The sequence below is a fragment of the Agelaius tricolor genome, unplaced genomic scaffold, assembly GCF_023055355.1.
Source record: "Agelaius tricolor isolate 1412-34295 unplaced genomic scaffold, bAgeTri1.0.p SCAF_2, whole genome shotgun sequence".
Classification (NCBI taxonomy): Eukaryota; Metazoa; Chordata; class Aves; order Passeriformes; family Icteridae; genus Agelaius; species Agelaius tricolor.
In genome coordinates, this window is record NW_027269262.1 from 53,752,961 (window position 1) to 53,768,892 (window position 15,932).

At 38.7% G+C, this 15,932-nt stretch overlaps 1 protein-coding gene across 2 annotated transcripts in view; it reads left to right on the forward strand.

The window, feature by feature from the left end:
• Positions 1 to 15,932, forward strand: part of SPIDR (scaffold protein involved in DNA repair) — a 196,708-nt gene that overhangs the window by 176,149 nt on the left and 4,627 nt on the right. Inside the window, exons 12-17 of one of the 2 annotated variants that reach the window (XR_011677433.1) lie at positions 2,461 to 2,548; positions 4,930 to 5,073; positions 5,167 to 5,226; positions 8,424 to 8,622; positions 9,675 to 9,823; positions 15,283 to 15,376. Coding sequence is in view for 1 of the 2 variants with exons in the window: in XM_071419195.1 (XP_071275296.1) it covers positions 2,461 to 2,548; positions 4,930 to 5,073; positions 5,167 to 5,226; positions 8,424 to 8,622; positions 9,671 to 9,823; positions 15,283 to 15,376 (738 nt within the window). In the remaining variant the exon portion in view is untranslated. Of the gene's footprint in view, positions 1 to 2,460; positions 2,549 to 4,929; positions 5,074 to 5,166; positions 5,227 to 8,423; positions 8,623 to 9,670; positions 9,824 to 15,282; positions 15,377 to 15,932 lie in introns of those variants that run through there. The other variant, XM_071419195.1, reaches the window with a different exon arrangement.

The window sequence follows — 15,932 nt, forward strand, 5'->3', positions numbered from 1 at the left end:
TCTTTGTCATTTCTCCACTGTCAGTGGCCCCACTTTATTTTCCCTTCTGCTAAGTTGAAGCCCCTAAGTGTAAAGAGGGAGTTAACTTTGCTGTAGATGTATAAGTGGGTGGAGCAGGCAGGGAGCTCCCCACCAGGGACACTGACTGATGGAGTGAGAGTCCCAGGAGAGAACATCCCAGCTCACAGACAAGGATCACAGCAGGATGTGATTTGGAACTTGCTAATCCTTTGGTTTGTCTTTGCCCTTGGCCTGACTGGTGTCAAAGAAATGATGGGGCCAAGATGTTCAGGAGTCTTGCCCCACCCAGCACTGATCCTCTGCCTGCTTGCAAACAAATCCTGTCATTTACTATTAATTAAGTGCTCCTAGTTCAAGCAGTAGATGACCTTCTCCAAAAGGGCACAAAGAATAGAAGGAAGTGTACCACATGTGTTAGATATTCTGACACAGGATGGTGAGTTAGGAGTGAGCTAAAAGAAAAAAGGACAACTTCATGTCCTTTGTGAACACTTTAAAATGCAAATGAGGGATCAGTCTGGGTGGAGATGTGAGCATGCAACAAACAGCATGGCTTAGTTGCTCTAAGTTGATAAATGTGCAGTCTCTGTGCACAGTTTGTGGTATGTTCCTATATGTGCTCTGACCTTGTGCTGTGGATTGTGTGAGGAAGGCCATTTAAGGAACTGCCTGAGCTGGACAGGAGGCTCTGCTCTTGTTTTGTAGCTCTCCTTTTCCATCTCCCAGTTAGCAAGACCAGTTGGTTCCTCTGGGCATTGGCCTTCCTTGTGTCAGATATCATTCTGTACAATATAAACCAGAAAATCTTGCCCCAGTCAATGATTCAAGAAGTGTTCAGTTTGCTGTAAAGTATCTGTAATACCTAGGGAATATTGCTTTGTGTGCTGTAATGACATCACTGTTAAAAAACAAAACCAAACAAAAACCCCAAACTAAAATTAAAAAACCCTCCAAACACCAAAACTACCCCAGTCTCTCTCCTTTCACAGACTTGGGGATGATGCTTTGTAAGTCAGGAAGTCCAATTCTGTAAAAAAGCAGCATTTTGTGTCTCTAGTATTTTCATTCATGTGGAGAACACAACTACAGGTACCAATGTCTTTTCAGTCTGCCAGCTTGTTACCTGAATCGTGAGCCTCAAGTTGTATTCCCAAAGATTTCCTTTGAGATTTACAGCCATAAAACTTCTTGCAAAGGCATCACTGTTAACACTGAATCACAGGCAGTGAAAAAAACATTCTGAGAAGCTCACAGGAGACACCCAAAATCTAAGGATCCAGAGAAGGACTAAGGAAATGCAGAAATAAATAAGTTTAAGCAGAAGTGAGCTAAAAGCAGAACTTTAAAAGGAAAGTTTCTATGACCCCTTGAAGAGAAGCAGCATATTGCAACGTGCTTCAGCCCTGTAAACAGGGTATGTGGTTTCCTTCTAAACAGTTGGGTTTAGAAGCTATTATTTCTTTTAACAAGTTTTGGACTTCATTTTTTAGAGTTGTTTCAGAAATAGTGGTTTTCGTAATTGGACGAACAGACAACTTGGAGGCAGTGGGGGGTTAAAATCCAGATCTCTGTGCTTCAACTCACAGAACAGAGAACTGGGACAAGATAATTCAGAGCTTTAACTCAGAAATGTTTTTCTCTTCAAGTTAGCTATCTGTTGCTATTTCCTCTCCCTCAGCTACTCCTGTCTGTCCAGCAAAGATCTTCCATCAACTCACAAGGCAGCCACTGAACTGCTGCAAAGTACAGCTTGGTTTGCTAAAGAGTGGTCAACATCTTACCTTAATGTGATGGACTGTTAATTTTATGCTTGTTTTTTAAATCAAAAGTGTGAAACTTGCAAAATTATTAAATACAAACCATAACTGAGTGAGCAGCTGTGTAGGAAGGAGATTGTTCTCTGCACATGGTGCTTAACAAAATCTTGCCTGTTTTTTCTCTCTATCTGATAATTGCTGGCTTTCCTGAAAGCACTTACAATCAGCTGTCAACAACAAAAAACCCAGCAAAAAGCACACACACAACCCCCCAAAAACACCCCAGTAGAAATGAAAATGTTAGAAGCAAAACTTTTTAACGGTTAAATAGCTAAAAGCTACTTTTAAAAGAAGTTGTGCTGATACCTGTGTCCTTCCCAAGCTACAATTTACCCCAGTTCCCCTGAATTCTGTCGTGTAGCAAGCTGTTTGTGGCAAAGGATTAAACATGACTTGCTTGTCACTGGATGTGATACATCCCTTCCCTCCCTCTCCTCCCGGCAGCAGAAGCCATGGAAATTTAACTAGACCAAATCAAAACCAGCTTCCAGAAAACAAATATGATTTTAAATTGTTTTCATAATCATGCAATGGTTTAGATTATATTTCTTAATGAATCTTTTTAATGTAATATGTGGTAGTGGAAAACATTTTAAACCTGATTTTATTGGTCTCTTTGAAGGGCATTAGGACTGTTTAGTCTGATAGACAGTCTGTGGCCTCCAGTAGTGCCTGTAAAAGTTCCTGGACAAAGTCAAGACTCTGAAATGGTAAGTTTTGTTATTATGGATATGAATTTTTTCACTCACAGCTAGTATTTTTGGTGGTGGTATAATCATGTTTACTTTGGGTATCAATACTCTCTCCCTCTTTTTACCTACCAAGTTTTGTTTTACTGATTCTGACAACCTCCCAGGCTAACCTGAAGCCCTCTGGATTAGCAGCATCTTTCCAAAATGATGCAGTTAGCCCCTTATTAATCCTCTAGAGCTAGAATGGTAAGATGTCCAGACAAATTCTTCCTCTCTTCTTCTTGCAGGAGTAAAGAGGTACTAGGTGTCATGGAGCCTGCTGAGAAATCTATATACAAGGATGTTAACTCCTTCTTTAAAAGCACTTTTCAGCTTTAGATTTGAAAGCACTTTTCAGAAGATTAACTTCTGTGAAGACAGAGTGACTGCTGGAATCAGGTCTCTTTACTAGTTAGGATGTCTCTGACTGATACTTGTTTCATGGGAGGTCAGAAACATGAATATAAAAGTAATTACTAAAGAGAATTGAATGTTCCTGTGATTTTAGGGGGTAGGAGTATATAGAAATGGATTTAAAGTATGTTATTATATATTTGCAAAGCTGAAATCACATCTGTCATTTTACTTCAATTAGCTTTTGTCTTGGAAAAGGTGTTCTGTCACATCAAATGATTTTGATGTGACAGAAGACCCTTTGAGAAGCTTCTGGGTAGCCAAGAGCTTGGGCTTTCTTGATGTTCTTGTATAGGCTGTTCTTTGGGAAGAAGTTAGTGGTAGTAAAAATTGGTTTTAGACCAAAGGAGTCAATATGGGGGAAAAAAAAAAGAAAGAGTTGGAAATAAACAAGTTTCAAAACCAGGGAATATTGAAGATGGATATTACTAGTTATTTCTAAAGTCCAAGAATCTTTTCTCTGCAATGTAACGTGTTCTTTGCATTGTCCAGGGGTTTATATTGAAGAACAAAAAATCAGACCTAAGTCAAAAATAAAATTGAGACTGAAACTGAGTGAAATAGCTGTATTCTCTTTGACTCTTCCTTTCATCAAAATATTTTGGAAGTCTCAGAGGAATGGATGGGTTTGTGCATTAAAATTGTGCGGGCAACAGAATGGGAATATCTATGGCTGAGGCAAAGCTCTTAAATGTCATTTAGTGTTGTTATGACTGTTGCTATTTCTTCATTTTTTCTGTTTTATTAGCAATTTAAAAATGGAGGAAACTTGCCATGATCGTGTAATTTACACTTCTGCCATCGGTTTGAAACAGAAATTAATTCCACACAGAACCACAACTTGCATTCTGATGCTCCAGGTTTTTGACTGGGTGGAGTTCTTTCAGTTGAGATATATTTTTTTGATACAAACAGTATAGTTTTATGCACAGTTCTGTGGAAGAAGTTTCATACATCAGTACATAAATAATATTGCCAGCATGATGTTAATGTTTTTGGGAAGGGACCTGTGGAATGGATTTCTTGTGAGCTGTATGTACATTCAAATGCCTTCTTTAATACTGTCAGAGCAAACAGTTTGGGTATCAGCTTCCTTTGCTTTTGTTTTTCTTTAAGCAGATTCTTTTTAATGGGTGGGCAACTGTCTTTAATATATTCATATTTCTTCTATTAAATTAAATGTTTTATTACCAACAAACATTGCTGAAAGAGTATTTTACCATATTTACAATAAAAATTATCTTCTAGCATTGTCTTTTCTTTTCTGAGAAGTCTTTCCAGCTTGGGACCTCTCTAAGTGGTGATTGATAAAGCTGTTACGTCATGGTACTTTTTAAGGGGAAAAGAAAAATCTGGCATACTACAAAGAGAGCAGTTCTTGCAGCTCTTGCATTCCTGTTCTTCATTATCTCCTCCTTGTGCTGTCCTGGATTTAATTTGGCAGCTTTAAAAGTTCGGCAGCTGTTTACTATCACAAAGACCCACCCACATGCAAAAGTCCCCAAATCTCAGAAAAGCTATGGATGTTGAAAAAGAAAGGAAAAAAAAAAAAAAAAGAGAAAAAAAAAAAAAGAGAAAAAAAAAAAGAAGACCAATTGACGCACTCCTTCCACGTAATAAAGATACACAAAACAACAGAAAGCACCTTGAAATAGTCACAGTGTTTGCCAAGTGTGCCAAGTTATGAGTTGTTTGAGTGATGAGGGTCAAAGTTAGATTATGGAAAGAATTATACACACAAGCTGATTTTGCTTATAACTTGTGACTGTTGGTTTATTAACTCATCTTCTACATCAGAGTCCTTGTTATTAACCATATAATTTTGTTTCCCCATCCATCTTAAAATGTAAATTGTTTTGTTCATCTTGCCTATTATTGTAAAACTTGACTGGCTAAATTAAAGTGCCTTTTTTATGGTCACATTTCTTTTTCTTATTTTTTAATAGATGACAACTAATCTTCCTCCTCCCAGCTTCTGTTACATTCTTACTGTTCAGTCTGGTGAAATACATGTGGAAGTGGATGAGGAAGAACAGATTTCTAATTTGTACCAGCCACCAGCTGTTCATGGTCTAAAGGAAATTCTTCGGGTAATCTGCTTTACAAATCAGATAACAAATACTTTTTACCACTGGATTTCTGGTATCACAGTTGTCTCATTCCCTATTTTGTGCTCTTTTCAGATTGATGGTTGCAATGAGCGGTGTAGCTTCTGGGCCCAAGTGCTCTATCAAAGGCTGCAGGTAATCTTTTTATTTAGCAATGAATTCAACATAAAATCAGCATCATGTTTATGTGAAGAAGATTCATCTTGTGTAGGGGTAACCCCTATGCCAGGATTATCTTCAAGAGCTGTATAGGCAGAATTATCCCTGTGTCTAAAACGCTTGAGAAAGGTAAAATGAACTGCCTCACCGGTTTCGATGCCACTCAGTCTGGAAAGCTAATTATTCCTGAGTACATTGCTATCTAACCAGAGGTGATACTGCACCCTGGAGAGAGAACTCACAGGAAGTTAGCTGAGGCTCAATTTATAGCTGAGTGCTATCCTTAGGAGCGTAGCAAGAAGCTCCCAGTCAGTTGGGTGTTGGGGGATAGAGCGGAACAGATGATGGTTATATAAAAATACAGTTTTGCTCTTTTCATGCAAATGTGTGGGTGATTTTCATTGACTTCCATAGAAGCCCCTCAGGCAAATTTGGCTTTTATGGTCCACTAAGTAGTAAAAGGGAGGAACTCTTAGGTAAATACATCTGCCATCCATACTGTGCCGGAAAGCTTACAATTATGTTTTATTTGTTTCTGAATGATGCTACAATGTTCTTTCAAATTGCTGCTAGCTCCCTTAGTAGTTAAAGGGATTTTTTTGTTGCTGATTTATTTATTTTTTCCTGGCGACTGGATCCTCAGTACAGCCAGCACTGAATTCTAGTAGAGAATAATTTGCAATTGTCCATCAGCTCCACAAGAAACAAAGTGTGAATCAAAGCATATGAACCAAAGACAAAGAAATTCCAGAACAACCAGCAAAATAGCTGGAGATGCTTCCCACAAGTTTGAGACATAAATTTAATTTAGGTCTTGCCCTTTTGCTTCAAAAGCCAATGAATTATGATTTAGTTTTTAGGCAGGGAGTACTTTTAACTACTGAGATGAGGGGTATCTCTTGTGTTTTCTCTATGCTAATTGAGAATGTGACAGAGCATTTGCAAACATGGAATTAGGGCTAGCTGGATGGGATCTTTAGTGTGCCAGCAGAAAGATGAACACATACGTGCGTAATTCCTATTTCCAAGAAACTTCTTCTAGTGAAAAATGAAATAAAATTGCAGACTAGGGGCATCCTTGCCAAACATTTTTGAATTCAGGAATGTCTCCATCTGAAATTCTGATGCGTGTTATCAGTATTCTTATGTAAAAGCACTTCATCACTGAATTAGAGAAAAGATGAAGCATGCGGGAACAGATGTGGTTTTGAAGAATGGAATACTGAATAGCAGAAAAAAAAGTCCATGCTTTTTTGTCTTGCTCCTAGGATGTTTAATAGTTCTTTTTTTAATGGCTATTCACTTACTGAACTAAATTGTATAAGTACTAAATTTTTATGAGTGAACAACATGAGTGCTCATAATTTTTTTGAAAGTAATGATGGGAAAGCAATAGAAGATATTCTCCTTACGTTTAACTGCTCAAGGAATGTATTTACCTGCTGCTAGTGTATCACTTGCCTTGTCCTCCCAGAAGATCAAGAACAGCAGCTTGTTTCCTGCAGCTGCCTTTGCCAAGATGATGTACCCTTCACATGCAAAATCACCAAGTTGTAATAAGTGAGGAAGGGACAATGATTTGGTTTGTTCTGCAGATTTATTATTAAATAATCTGCTATGTGAGCTAATTCAGACATACCTTAAAAATTAGTATTTACTCTCTGTAGCTACAGCATTAAGTGCTTGAATTAATATGACTTAATTTGTGTGAAGGAGGAATGGAAATACACTTTTTTTATTAGTCAGAATCCGAACTGTGGTTCAGAAGGAACATGAGGAAATATATTCCATCTGTGGTTAAGGAGCTGTCCTTCCTTATAACTCAATCCTGCTGCTATTTGTCTGTTGTGTCCTCCTCTCTGTTCAGAACAAATAGTCACACATAGCAAGATGATGATTTTATACTAACTTGTGATTTTTGCTTTTATTATTATTTACTTCTTGGATGATTTTCCTGAAAGAGAGCTTTTAATGTGTTAGTAATTCTCAAGGGACAGATGTAAAAATTCTTTCTCTGAAGCTGTCCTAATGGTATCTGTGCAGAGGAGGTGCCCAAATGTATGCAGTTACTAGGCAAAACAACAACATCAGTGCAAGAGGCAGCATATGCTGTATTAAGGCATGACTGTGATATCTGAACTGTGAATTTTTCCAGTCACTATTTACAATTACCTCATTTGCTCTAAGAGTGTGAGCATGGACAGAAAGACAGGCTCAGTGTGGCTGATGGTTTCAAAGTTATAATTCAACCAAAGACAAAATACTGGGGGTTTTGTTGTGCTACCTTCTGCCACAGACATGCAGCTCTGAGAATAAAATGCCACATTGTCTTTCCAGGCATTATAGTATTTAATTTTCAATTAAATGTTTTAGGCATTAATTTTTGATCAGTGGACTAATTAAGAAGAGTAAGAAAAACATTTAAAATTGATTAAGTTATTTAATCTTAGATATTTTAAAATATTAGAATCCGAAAACTTGCAAGTTCCTTGCACTGGTAAATATGAAACATGCTTTGATATGATATTTTTTATACCTCTCTGGGGCAGAAAACTTACACTGTCATTGCAGATTCATATATGCCTTACTTAGAAGTTATCTACTTCCTTAACTTTATGTATTTTTAATGTTTAGGGATATTTGTTCACCTGAAAGAAAAACCTCCACTTTGCAGTTTGGTTATGCTTTGGAATCTAATAACAGTACCTAGAAACAGTACCTCTGTGCCCACAGAGGAATAATATTAATAGTGGAAATATTCTTTCCCCTTTGTTTTTAAGACAGAAATTATGTAAGTCTTATTAAAACCATCCAATAATCATTTTATGTGTACAATATATATAGTACATTTTTTTAGGAAATATATTTTCAAATCTCATGTACAGTCCAAGAAAATTATCATAAAGCTTGATGGTTGACTGAAGTAGAGCCAAGAGTCCAGAGAGTCAACCTCAGAAAGTTAATTTAAGGTAGAGATTTTAAGGTTTGTATCTGAAGTAAGGAATACCAAAAAATTCTAGTAAACCTTTGACTCATTATCCTGTACAAGCCCTAACTGTAATAATTTCTGTCAGTTTTATGAGTCATTTTAATATGAAGATGTTTAGTCTTTTCTTCTGCTAAAAAAATTAACAATTGCAATCCAATTTGTGTAATTTTTTTCCTAATCACAGACAAAACACAGTGTTCCCATAGATCAAAGAGAAATGCTGTTGTTTGTGACTGACTCCACACTGCAAAATGTGGCTCATGGGATTCCAAAAGTTGTTGCTGTGTCAGTCACTGCGTCATGTGTTCTCAGCACAGAAATCATGGAAGCCCTCAGTGCTGGCTCACAACTTGTCTTCTTCAAGGATGCTCTCTGGGGAAATGGTAAGCTTTGCACGTGGTTTGGAAGCATCTGGAGTCCCACAGAAACAGCAGCCTTATCTCTGACACCTCCATATGTGACCTCCAGAGAGGTCACTTTCATTACCAGATGAAGATGAGACTTTGCAAGTTTGGGATGAGAAATTTGAAAGGGGTTGTAATTTAAACTTTCTTGTAAGGTTTCTTTTTCTGTATTTTTGGCTTGATTTTGAAAGTGAATGAGAAATTCAGTGATGCTGTTGTATGCCCACCAGTATTACCAGTATACCCACCAATACACCAGTATTGCTGTCAGTCTTCTCTGATGACTGTTGAATCTGATGACCAGTGAAAATCAAATTTGTGAACTGACAGAAGGCTCAAATATATTAAGAAATCTGCATGTCCCTAGATAGAGAAATTTTACAAGCTCTCCTAAACCGTCTTAGCTGTGAGCCTTCACTCCCATACAGATCATGAAATAATGGTTGTTCCCTTTACTTTCATTTTTACTCACTCTTTTTTGAGGTTCAAGTTTGGTTCTGTATGGTGATGGCAGGGCTGGCTCCCATCTCACACCTTCAGTCACTTCCAGAGTGTAAGTGAACTGGAAGTACAAAGCTGTGCAAAGGGCTGTGTGTCCAGAGCAAAAATCTCTGCTCTGGAGAATAAAGCATTGCATGCACCTACTCTTTATAACCTCTGAAGCAAAGTAGGACCACCTGAAGGGGTGCCCAAGCTTATTACCAAGGAAAAGCATGTAACCTGTTTGCCAGGAGTGAGATGAGATGCAGTCTGGGTGGCATCAGACACTCTCTTCTGGCATGTTCAGATTTTTAAATTTCTTTTTCTTCAAATTCAGATTTCTTTTTCTCCCTGGGAGTCTCAAAGTGTAACAAGAGCGCGGTGCGTGTATCGCTGAAAGCAAAATATTTTGTCATTGAGAAAACCTGATGGAGTCTATTCATCTGTTTGGTAGCTGGCAGAGGTTGTTGTCTTTATTGGCCGTGACAATTAACGTGGTCACCTTTTTCCTTGTTACTGTACTGAGCTGAAATGTCTTTTTTGGCAGGTAGGATTATTTGTGTTGAACGTACTGTTCTCCTGTTACAAAAGCCTCTTTTGTGCTCGGCTGCCGGTGCTGACCTCAGTGAGCTGACTGGCCCTGTCAGACTCGATGAGCTGGATTCTACAACACAGGCCAGCTCCATTTGTGCTCTCAGAGGTTTGTATGGCCTTGCTGAAATGAATGCTCTTAATTATTTGTGCTCACTTTAATCTTTTGTGTCTTTATATTGATTTCTTGCACAAACAGCGTGGAGGGACAAAAAAAGCATGGCATTGCTGTGGGTCATTAGAATATTTAAGTTTTTATGCCTCATTGTGGGCTCTGTTTGCCTTTTGCTGGCCAAGCTCTGCTCCCACTCACTCATACCCCAGAATAAATGTTTAATGTACAATCTGTTTCATTATATTCCTTCCTTCACTGTCTTCCTTCAGGAGCCTTCTGTTCACACCAGCCTTGTTGATGTTGGCAACAAGGAGTTATACCAACATTTTTTAGGCAGATGGGTAAGATATCTTACCCAGATCTTGAATGGTAGGGGTTGGTGACTGATTTTCCTGGAGCTTTGCTGCAGTAGGACAATTTATTATTTTACCATAGTAATTTAGCATAATGTGGCTAGTATTTGCTCACCAGCCACTTTGGATCATAGCTTTGTCTAAGATATGGTTTGACCATATCTTGGTTTTACCACTAACCATGCAGAAACATTTCTTACTACAGATTTTCTAGTGTTTCCAAATCATGCAGAAATATTCTCTACTGTATATTTTATAATGCTTTGTCCAGGCAGCTTCTTAAACCTCCCAGCTGTACAGTGCCTATGAGAAAAAGTCCTTAAAAGCCCAACAAGCCTTCAAGACTATTTCCTCCCTTAATTTAATTTGTATTATTCCAGTAGCCCTTGTAGAAAATACCATCAAGTATTCACTGGAGCATTTGAAATTAACTTTAAAATTACAACAAATAACGGTTTTCAAATGAATTCCTCAGTTATAATAAAATAGACTGAGAAGACAGTTTGAAACCAAGCAAAGCCTTTACTAAACATACCTGCTGCTATGGTACAGCCACAGCTTAGCAATGCCTCTGTGATTAATTACTGAGCACCTTGCAGTGACAAATGTTGAACAGTACATAATGAAAGCCAAGCACAACCAGAGGCACTTCACTCAAAGCCATGGTTGTTATGTACATCTTGCATTGATACAGCTACTTGAAGGATATTTCTGTCACTGGGTGTGAAATGCTTTTTGCCTTTTTTTTTTCACCTCTCCAGTAGTTATGTTAAGAATTGTCACTGCTGTTAATTTTGTGATTATGAGAAGTGCCTGTCTTCTTTATTCTTGTTGACAGTGTTCATAGTAGGATAAAGGAAACATCTCTCTGTCCTTTCTTTATCCGACAGGGCAAAGAAAGAACACATTTGTGATCTGTTGTGTAAACAAGAACTTACTTTATACACATGGGAGATGTCATGCTTTGCCTGTCCTGTATTAAAGATAGAAGAATGACAAAAGGAGAAATTAATCCTACAACCTTGTCTTGTTTAATCTGGAATTTGTGAAGGATAGCTGTTATCAGTAGGTCCCCACACCAGAATACCAACATAGAATATAAAATATCTTCTATATACTCATGCTGCAGCAATATATAGATGAAAACTCTCACTTTTGTGTGTACTGAAATATTTTAATAGCATTGAAGAGATACATTCACTGTTTTGGGTTTCAATTAGTTAGTGCCTACATATTTCTGCTAACAAATGAAACTAATAGCATTGACCCTACTTTGTTGGTGGGAGAATATACTTTTGGTGGAACAATGCATGGAGGGAGATGTATGATCTCTAAAATTCAATCGCTGTCTCTCATCTCCTATGTCAAAGAATTTTAGTCTGGCTTTCAATGAGAAGCAGTTATTGCCTCATTCATTCTTTTTCTTTGCACATCCTCTCATTTCTTGTACTTTTGGTCACCTATGTGTGTTGCACACTGGCATTCTCCCACCTAGCAAAGAGGCTGAAAAGGTTTTGTCTACCCCTTCCTGAAGGAGTGTGTCTTCCTGCTCCTTTGGAAGGAACATCTGAAGTTCCACCAGTCTAAGCTCCTGCTTAAAGCTGGGCCCTGACCAACCTGGTACAGCTCTGGACTGGATGTTCTTCAGAGGTTCCCTCCCCATCAAAACAGAAAATGTTCCAGTCTGAGCAGATGCAATGAGTTTGTCAGAAATTCTTGTTTCAGGGAGGTCCAGCCATACCAGCTCTGGGATAATGGACTGTGTTGCCCTTCAGCAGATGAGTGAAAACCTGTGGTTGCTTTCTAAGGAAAACTTTATTCTTCATTGCAAGATGAATCTGTGGTTTTCACCTGTGATCTTAGGGTTAATAAGTTTATTTTCTTATCACTATGCATTACAAGGTAATTTATAACCTCATTTTGCTGTATAGTAGCAGTCAGGATGACTTAAATGTTGGCAGTTCATACAGCACAGAACTGGTTTTCCTCTTAATCATGCTTTGAGTAAATTCTACTTAGTCTATACCACATGTGATATGTGGGAATATTACTTGATTAATGCTATTTGCCTAGTATATGACTCACCAACAGTGATTGAATTTTGACGTTGGATATTTTCATATTTAAGCCCTTACTCAGGCATGTAGGGTTTTTTTTCAGTTTTCCACTTGCTAGTGGGACTAAAATGGGGTCAGTCAATTTATCTATGTTTCCTTTTTTGATTGAATTTTTGCATTTCCTGTCCCATTAATCAGGATAGCTGATTGGGGGAAAGAAATCAAAAACAACACCTCCATGTTTTAATTGTTTCAACCAAAGTGTTCCTTTGCATTCCACATGGCAGACCTGCCAGGCGTTGTCCCTTGGATGTCAGTCTCATCCAAGAGATTGACAATGTCAATCTCTTCTTCATGGTGCCAGCCACAACCCTTAAAAATAAACTAGAGGTAAAAATCTAATTTTGCCCATGTGCATTTTCATTTAAAAGAAGGATCTTGGGAAAGTATCCAGAAGATTTGTGTATGTCAAGCAAAATCTAGAGTCTTGAAAAAGATGTGCAGTAGTTCAGCATCTTAAATTTGAGAAATCACTTTATAGGGTGCACAAGACTGTCACTAGATTACTACACCTGTTGCTGCTTTGAGTTGGTCTGACTTCAGTGATGTCTGCTGGTTTTCTCAAGGGAACTCTACATTATCATCAAAATAATCTTCTCCACTAGACATAATCTCATCAGTATGATCCTGATTGGTTTTCATCAGTATGATCCTGATTGGTTTGCTTCAGATGTACTTGCACTGGCATCTTGCACACAAGTGGCAGAAAGTGAAAAGGCTTAGAGAGAAAGGGGATTTGTTTTGGTTTTAAAATTATTTTTTTAATGAAGAAGGAAACATACTTAGCAAATTAATTGGTAGTTTTTTGGTGAACAAGAATGATAAAATCATAGAATCATTTAGGTTGAAATGGATCTTTAAGATCATCCAGTCAAACCATTAACCAAATGAAAACCAGCACTACCAAGTCTACCACTAAACCATGTCCCCAAGTGCCACATCTGCATGTCATATAAATACCTCCAGGGCTGGGGACTCCACCACTTTTCTGGCAGCTGTTCAAATGCTTGACCACCCTTTCAGTGAAGAAAGTCTTCCTAATATCTGATCTAAAGCTCTCTTGGCATAACATGAGGCCATTTCCTCTCATGCTGTCACTTGTAACCTGGGAGAAGAGGTCGACCCCTGCCTGGTTACAAACTCTTTTCAGGCAGCTGTAGAGAACAAGAAGGTTCCCCCTGAGCCTCTTTTTCTCCAGGCTGAGGAACCCCACCTCCTCCTCATCAGCTCCATTGCCCTTCTCTGGGCCACTCCAGCACCTCAGTGTCTTTCTTGGAGTGAGGGGCCCAGAAGTGGACTTGAGGTGCAGCCTCACCAGTGCTGAGCACAGAGCGATGATCCCTTCCTTAGTCCTGCTGGACCACACAGTTGCTGATCCAGGCCAGGATGCCACTGGCCTTCCTGGCCATCTGGGCACACACTGCTCGTGTCCACTTGGCTGCTGACCACCACCCCCAGCTCCTTTTCCATTGGGTCACTTTCCAGCCACTCTTCTCCCGAGCCTGTAGCACTGCCTGGGGTTGTTGTGACCCAGGTGCAGGACCTGGCACCCGGCCTTGTTGAACCTCACACTCACACCATTGGCCTCAGCCCATTGATCCAGCCTGTCCAGATGCCCATGCTGAGCCTCCCTGCCCTCCAGCAGATCAACACTCCCACCCGTCTGTTTGCTGTCATCTGCAAACTCACTGAGGGTGGACTTGGTCCAGATTATTGATTAAAATATTAAACAGGATTGGCCCCAGTACTGAGCCTCAGGGAACACCACTGGTGACCAGCCAGTCAAGTGGATCCAGTCAAGCTAAATCCACCAAGTGGCTTTAACTCCATTCAGCAGTCACATCATTCAAAGAGAAACATACCCATGGAAACTCCCAGTTTATCATGAACATTGAAGAATCAAAATTATTCCTCTAAGAGTCCATGTGGCTAAATAGAATATCTTATTCTGTCAGAGAAATGCCTAATATTTTGTCGTACACTTATAAATTGGGTCATAAATGTTGTATTTGAGAAGCAACTTTTCAGATCTTCAGACTCGCTGTCCTTTGAATTCCCAAAGAAAATTACAGTTTAGTTGTTTAGGTGTAGCTCCCTGCTTGTCCCAGGAGAACCAGAAAAGCAAGGGATTAACACCCTGTCTTACAGTCCAGACACTGTAAATGCTCCAAGTCTCCAAGGCTTTCTTCTATTGAATGTGGTATAGAACTGTGAGATTCTTGCTCAACAGAGGCTGGATTTTTAAGTCTGTAGTTCTGTTGTACTATGAGCTTTTATTTCAGTGCAATTTCATTCTTACAGGTGAATATTTTTCTCTATAAATAATGCTCATAATTTCAGCATATTGTTACCATAAAATATAATACACTCTTTATTGGCTTCTCATAAAATTCTGAATATATCTTTTCTTGCCAAAACTAGCGAGGCCCTTTTTATTAGTCCAAAGTGTCTTTGGCATTCCCTTCTTACGCACACATTTAAGACTGTGAGCCAGATCTAATCTCTGTTAAATCTGTATAAATGAAGAATAACTCCATTGTTAGTAGAATTTAATCTGCATTGTTGTTTTCAGAAGGGATTGGGGCTTCTTATTGGTTTGTATTTTCTAAATACCAATTTCAAGCTATTCGATCTGATTATTTTTGTAGCTGTTTATTGCCAAGAAAACACCAGAGGACCAGAAAGAAAGCAAACAAGCAAAAGCAAATCAGAAAAGCAGTAAAATCCAAACCAAAAGAACCAAGCCTGTTTGGAAAGTTAATTGTCAATTACCTACTTTCTGATATTTTTAGAACATAACACTCTGCTGTACTTTCATCCCTTGTTGGAGGGACAAAGGAGAAAGGCAGTGAGATTGTTCCTGATTCCTGCTCTGACAAGTCTTAAACTGTGGGTCAGGAAGGTTCAAACCTGCTGTGAAGCCAAGAGTGACTGTGTTTGCTGGCTTAACATTAGCATTTTGTAAGAATTCCATGTTCTGCAGGTACTGTTGTTGGAGTTAATGAGAGCACTGCTTTCTCCTGGCCTACATGCAACAGATGTGGCAATGGAAAGTTGGAAGTGTGTCCCCAGGACAGGTGAGAGTCAGCATGCTCCAGAGCACTCCAGGTGTTTTGTAGATGTAGCCATAACAGCAATGGGTGATGCAATGATTCCTGCAGGCACAGGCTGCACTTTGCTCCTTCCTAGAGCTAAGACGTAGTATTTTTATTGCTGATGAACTGATAAAACCTGCAAGGTTACATTAATATATGGAGAAAGATACAAGTAGATATGAAATAGTTTGATTTTGCAGTTATTACTTGGTTTTTAAACCAATCTTGCTTATAAAGGTTTCATAGCCCACTGCATTGTAATACTGCTTTTAATAAATATGCCCATAATCCACAGGTCTGATTTTAAGTTCCTTTTGAAGCAGGTACATGTGTTTGTGTGTCTTGCCTTGTTAATCTGTGTGTCCTCTATTCACCTCATCTTTATACTGGACTATGATCTCTGCTACCATGTATCTAAGTATTAAAGACTTGCATTTCAGACCTATTAAATTAGTCACCTTTCTAAAAAGGATGTTGAATAATTCTGGCAGTATGTTTGTCCTGAATGTGAGGACTGATCCCACAGGACCTGTTGCCA